The sequence below is a fragment of the Otolemur garnettii genome, unplaced genomic scaffold (assembly GCF_000181295.1).
Source record: "Otolemur garnettii isolate 467f Iridium unplaced genomic scaffold, OtoGar3 scaffold00060, whole genome shotgun sequence".
In the NCBI taxonomy this organism is placed as follows: Eukaryota; Metazoa; Chordata; class Mammalia; order Primates; family Galagidae; genus Otolemur; species Otolemur garnettii.
In genome coordinates this window covers 11,055,229-11,061,398 of record NW_003852455.1, presented here as the reverse complement: position 1 = coordinate 11,061,398, position 6,170 = coordinate 11,055,229, and the positions used below count along the sequence as shown (strand labels likewise).

At 39.7% G+C, this 6,170-nt stretch overlaps 1 protein-coding gene across 1 annotated transcript in view; it reads left to right on the top strand.

Moving 5' to 3' along the window:
* Window positions 1–6,170, top strand: part of SENP2 (SUMO1/sentrin/SMT3 specific peptidase 2) — a 42,551-nt gene that overhangs the window by 24,365 nt on the left and 12,016 nt on the right. The window contains exons 8-11 of the mRNA XM_003792733.2: window positions 680–774; window positions 1,349–1,400; window positions 2,333–2,396; window positions 5,143–5,319. Coding sequence (XP_003792781.1) covers window positions 680–774; window positions 1,349–1,400; window positions 2,333–2,396; window positions 5,143–5,319 — 388 coding nt within the window. The remainder of the gene's footprint in view (window positions 1–679; window positions 775–1,348; window positions 1,401–2,332; window positions 2,397–5,142; window positions 5,320–6,170) is intronic.

Here is a 6,170-nt window from a genome sequence, read left to right as displayed (position 1 = left end):
CTAGGCTATTTTTTTTGTTGTTGCAGTTGTCATTGTTTTAGCTGGCTCAGGCCAGGTTCTAAACCACCGGCCTTGTTGTATGTGGCCAGCGCCCTATCCACTGAGCTCTGGGCACCGCCCTAATTGTTTTGTCTTTTTGTAGAGCTGGGGTGGCCAGATTGCTCAGAATGGTCTCAAACGCCTAGGCTCAAATGATGCCCTCACCTCTGCTTCAAAGTACTGGGATTATGGGTATGGGCCACTGCACATGGTTAAAGTTTTTATCTTTTTTTTTTGCAGCTTTTGGCCAAGGCTGGGTTTGTACCCGCCACCTCCAGCATATGGGGCTGGCACCCTACTCCTTTGAGCCACAGGCGCCGTGCCCCAAAGTTTTTATCTTTTAATCTGAATTTTATTTCACTGAGATTTTTTAGTGAAGGTGACAGTGGGGATTGAGAACATCCAATTTTACAAATAGAAAAACTGGATATTAGGTAACTTGGCTGAAGTATTAGAATCAGGATTAGACCCTTTTCATTGACTCCAGATAGTGCTATGTTACTTCCTTTCTTTTGTAATTTGATGTTATAGGGGTAATTAGTAAAACCCCTGTTTGGCGAAGCTTGCCGAATAGAGATAATGAATATTAATGGTAGACTTCCTTTTGTATCTGATCTCCCTCACTTTTTGTGTTTCTAAGTTCTCAAAGAAGTCAGATGGACACATTAAAGACCAAAGGCTGGGGGGAAGAGCAAAATCACGGAATCAGAACAACTCAGTTTGTTCCAAAACAATGTGAGTTCCCAGATTTAGCCTTGTCTTAATGTACTGACCTTAATTCATGTGAGAGTGTGCGTATGAGGTTGAAAGTGACATTCAAGTGAAAATGGCATATCAAACTTTAAAACATTCTCAAACCTCAAGGCATTAACTGGGGCTTATCTAGTACCAGGAGTTCAGTTTAAAAAAAAAAAGACTGTTTCAAGACAAAGTAGATTCATAAAGTAGCTCTTGATCATTATTAGGTCCTACATAGTAGCAAATATTTTGTGAATCTAAGTTTAATTTACTTGTATTTCTGTGTCATTTTCCTTATATTTCTTCTCATACTATCCACTAAGTGACAGTAAATGAGAGCTTATCAAATGAAAGCATATCAGTTAGTTTATAGTAAAGATTAAGGGGCAAAGAATGTGTAGACTTTTAGGCAACTTAATTTGCAGGGAGGCTAACATCTTTGGAATGCACTGTCGCATTTCAAAGTAGATGGAGGATGTGTTGACACTTTGGAAACTGTGTAAGCTGAATTTCTAGCTGCATGATTGATTAGTAAAGGAAACATTTAATCTTTTCTTTACTGTCCTCACAGACAGACTTGTTGAAACAAGGGGACCTCTGTGTTCAATGAGAAGTGAAAAGAGGTACATGGTTCAGTTTTGCCTAAGTTTTAAAATATCTTTTCTTACTTTAAAAGTCCTATTTATGAGTAACTAGGTCCGAGGACTAGTGAGCTCTCCTCAGTCTGTGAGCTAGTTAACAATGGATAGATAGGAAGCTCTTATGTCCACCCCTCACTTGGGAGGATGCTCCTTACCTCTTAGACATGGGTTGGGGAAGCACTGATAGGTGCTTCTTAGAAGTGTGGGTAGAGTGGGCATCTCTAGTAATCAGTGTGGATTTTGGATGATAGTTTATAGCAGAGTTTGTAAACCATAGGCCAAATCTGGTCTATCCATGTATTTTTTTGTAAGCAAAGTTTTATTGGAACACACATATACTCCATGCTCATTCATTTACATACTGTCCATGTGTCTATGGCCACTTTTTTTTTTTTTTCCCCTAGACTACTCTGTCGCTCTGGGTAGAGTACTATGGCCTCATAGCTCGCAGCGACCTCAAACTCTTGGGCTTCAGCAATCCTGTTGCCTCATCCTCCCGAGTAGCTGGAACTACAGGTGGCCACCACAATGGCTGACCAGTTTTTCTATTTTAGTAGAGATGGGGTCTCACTCTTGCTCAGGGTGGTCTCAAACTCCTGAGCTCAGGAGATGGACCTCACTGGACCTCCCAGAGTGCTAGGATTAGGGTGAGCCACTGAGCCCGGCATTATGACCACTTTTAAATTACAACAGTAGAGATGAGATGTGAATGCGATCATAAAAACCATAGAGCCTAAAATATTTATTGTCTGTTCCTTTTGGAAAAATTTGCTGAGCAGTAGGTTAGGGGACTATATAAACTCAAGGCAGTTTTTATTTGCAAATTATTAAATCTTTTTTCTAAAGCTAACCTAGTTTGTACCAGGTTAGAATCATCCAATAGAAGTTTATAATCTCTCAATTTTTTTCCACAGGTGTTCAAAGGGGAAAATTTTTGACACAGAGAAGACAGTTGGGATCAGACTCGAATACGAAGGTGTAAGTATTAATTGTAGTTAAATTTTATGTCTGTGTACTTGGTCACCTGATTTCTTTGTTGGTGTCTGTGAAAAACAAGGAAAGTTATATGCAATTGCTAATTCTGTTGTTTTTTTAAAAGCAACATGTCTTGAAGGTATACAACTCTGCTTCTTCATGAATTGTTATATGTTTCCCTCTGTATGGTAGCCATCTTCATTTATGAGGGATACCACCCTGACTCCATATGAACTCATCTCTGTTGCCTGGCTTCTTTTGGACAATTTTTTTAAAAAGTCATTTGTCTCTGGGAAAGATAGAATATTTTCAGGGATTTGTTTTCATAGTCAAGGCTTCAGATTTACTTGAAAATACTAGCAAATCTTATGCTTAAATTGGCTTTTACATATTCTCTATAAGTATTAGCATAAGAACCTTCCAAAAGAAATCTACTGCTAAATTAAATGCAAACTTGAATTTTGATTATTTCACATTTTAGATACATACAAATTTGTATGGAGTATCAGTTTAGTTGAGTTCATATTCTCTCACTAGGCCTCTTCATAAGAATTTTTTAATCTTTTTTTTGTTTTTTAAGACAAGAATCTCACTCTGTTGCCTAGGCTATAGTGTTGTGGCCTCAGCCTAGCTCACAGCAACCTCAAACTCCTGGGTTCAAGGGATCCTCCTGCCTCAGCCTCCCAAGTAGGTGGGACTACAGGTGCCCAGCACACCACCAACCTAAGTTTTCTATTTTTAGTAGAGACAGGATCTTGCTCTTGCTTTGACTGGTCTTGAACTCCTGACCTCAAGTGATCCACCGCCGACCCCTTTGGCCTCCTAGAGTGCTAGGATTACAGGTGTGACCCACCTCTCCTGGCCCTAAACTCAGAGTCTTAACTTAGAAGTTTCCTTTCTCTAATGTTACTGACTTCCAGAGATTCCAATTGGAGCCTTTGTGTTTATTGTTTGTCACCTGCGGGGCAAAGGCTGAAGGAAGAAGGGAACTAAGTTTCAGCATTAGAGCAAACAGAATGAGGGTATTTGGAACCTGGCTGAGGATTACATCCTGCTTCCATCCTTGTTGAAACTGAAGACTGCTGTCTGGGAAGGGCCAGCAGCTGCTGGTTTCCAAGGACCAGTGTATGTGGCAATTAACTAGAGTAAAGAGTATTGGGTAGGTGTCTTGAGACTAATGTGATTCTAGTCCAAAGCCCTATTTCTAAATACATTTCCTAATTTTTTTTAATTTTTTACTTATTTTTATCTTATTTTATTTTTGAGATAGAGTCTTGCTCTATCACATAAGCTGGTGTGCAGTGTCATCATTGTAGCTCACTTGCAACCTCAAACTCCTGGACTGAAGTGATCCTTCTGCTCAACTTCCTAAGTAGCTGGGGCTACAGGCATGTACCACCACACATAGCTGGCTCTTCATCTTACTCAGGCTAGTCTAGAACTCCTGGCAGTCCTCCTACATTAATCTCCCAGCATACTAGCATTACAGGCATAAGCCATTATGCCTGGCTGTTTCCTTGTTTTAGAATAGCTGTCTACTGGATGGCTTAAATTTGGTTATTAAGGGTTACAATAGGGAAGAGATATGAACATTTCTGGGGGTAGTGGCAGAATTGTTTGTTGATCAGAATGGTGATTGTATAGATACTCTTTTTGCAAAAATTAAGTATTTTTTATGTATTACTTTAGTGTTTTGTGTATTTTCTGTAATACATAATTTTTAAAAAGAACATTGTTGGGCATGGTGGCTCATGCCTATAATCCTAGCACTTTTGGAGGTTAAGGTGGTAGATTGGAGTTCGAGACTTGCCTAAGCAAGAGTGAAACTGCATCTCTAAAAATAGAAAAACTAGCCAGGTGTTGTGTTGGGCACCTGTAGTCCCAGCTACTTGGGAGGCTGAGGCAAGAGGATCGCTTGTGCCCAGGAGTTTGAGGTTGCTGTGAACTTTGATGTCATAGCACTCTACAGAGGGCTTGACAAAGTAAGACTGTCTCAAAAAAATAAAGATAACATTATTATGCCAAAGACTTGAGAGATATGAATTTTTAAAAAAAAGAGGAGGTAGGCTCAGTGCCTGTGGCTCAAGTGGTTAAGGTGCCAGCCACATACACCTGAGCTGGTGGCTTTGAATCTAGCCCAGGCCCGCCAAGCAACAATGATGGCTGCAACCAAAAAATAGCTGGGCATTGTGGCAGGCACCTGTAGTCCCAGCTACTAGGGAGGTGGAGGCTGGAGAATTGCTTGAGCCCAGGAGTTGGAGGTTGCTGTGAGCTGTGATATTACAGCACTCTACCCAGGGTGACAGCTTGAGGTTAAGGATCTGTCTCAAAAAGAAAGAAAGAAAGAGGAGGTAGAATAAGTTTACTTAGTATAAGGATAGCTAGTTTATTCTGAATGTTGGGATCAAGGGTCATAAATTTTGCTTTTTAAACTTTCAAAATGTCTTTTAACTTTTTAATTGGGATAGGAGAACTGGAAATATTTTTTTTCTGCCTCCAGGGAAAGAGGCGAGTGCTCTGTTTCACGGTTTGTAATTGAGGTGTCCTGTGAGCCTTAGATCTGGAGCTTTTTTAAAATCTCCCCTTAAAGGAACAGAGAGACAGGCTTAATCTACTTTACTCCTTTGAAGGACATGCTAATTCTCTCTTTTATCCCCACATTAATGGCACTGTTATATTTTATATCTAATGTGTGTTTATATTGGCAAGTATCAAACATGTCAGTAGAATATAGAAACTTTTTGATCAGAGGAGGGGATACCAGCTGGAGCCTGACCTGTCAGAAGAAGTATCAGCCCGACTTCGCCTGGGCAGTGGAAGCAATGGCTTACTCAGGAGGAAAATGTCAATACTTGAGACAAAGGAAAAGAATTGCTCAGGCAAAGAGAGAGATAGAAGAACAGATGATCTTCTTGAACTTACAGAGGTATTTATTATTCTTTGTATTGATATTTTTATCAATACAGAGCCTATTTTTAAATAACCTCAGTTATTCTAAACTTGAATGAGTATTTTGTTTTGAGGACTTTCTCCAGGCTAGGGATAAATGTATGCAAAAATCAGGCCTCTGCCGGTCTGTTTATTCACCTGGCTACCACGAAAGTGACCTAGGAGATTAGTTTAATAGTCAGCAAATGTATTTTTATCACATATCTTGAAAGATAATGGTTCTTTGTAATTTCTTTTTCTAACCTGAAAATATGTTAGATTACATGGTATGGGTTTGGCGTTAGAAATAAGTTAATTGCAGTTTTTAAAAAAGTAATTATAGTTTAGTAAAATGTTTCTTTCATAGATTATTGCATTTGAAAATGGTAAAAACTTAATAAATAGTGAAGATAGTTAAAATAATTTTTTTTTTTTTTCCAGGGGAGGTAGACAGAGTTTTACTCTGTCGCCCTGGGTAGAGTGCTGGGGCTTCATCATAGCTCACAGCAACCTCAGGCTCTTAGGCTTAAGTGATCCTTTTGCCTCAACTGTCCAAGTAGCTGAGACTGAGACTACAGGCAAGCCCCACCATGCCAGGCTGATTTTTAAATTTTTATTAGAGACGGCTCTTGCTCTTGCTTAGGCTGGTCTCAAATTCCTGAGTTCAAGGTATTCACCCACTTTGGCCTCCCAGAGTACTAGGATTACGGGCATGAGCCACCAAAGTCTATCAAAAATCCTCTTTTTTTTTTTAGAGACAGAGTCTCACTTTGTCATCTGTGGCATCACAGCTCACAGCAACCTCCAACTCCTGGGCTTAGGTGATTCTCTTGCCTCAACTGCCCAAGT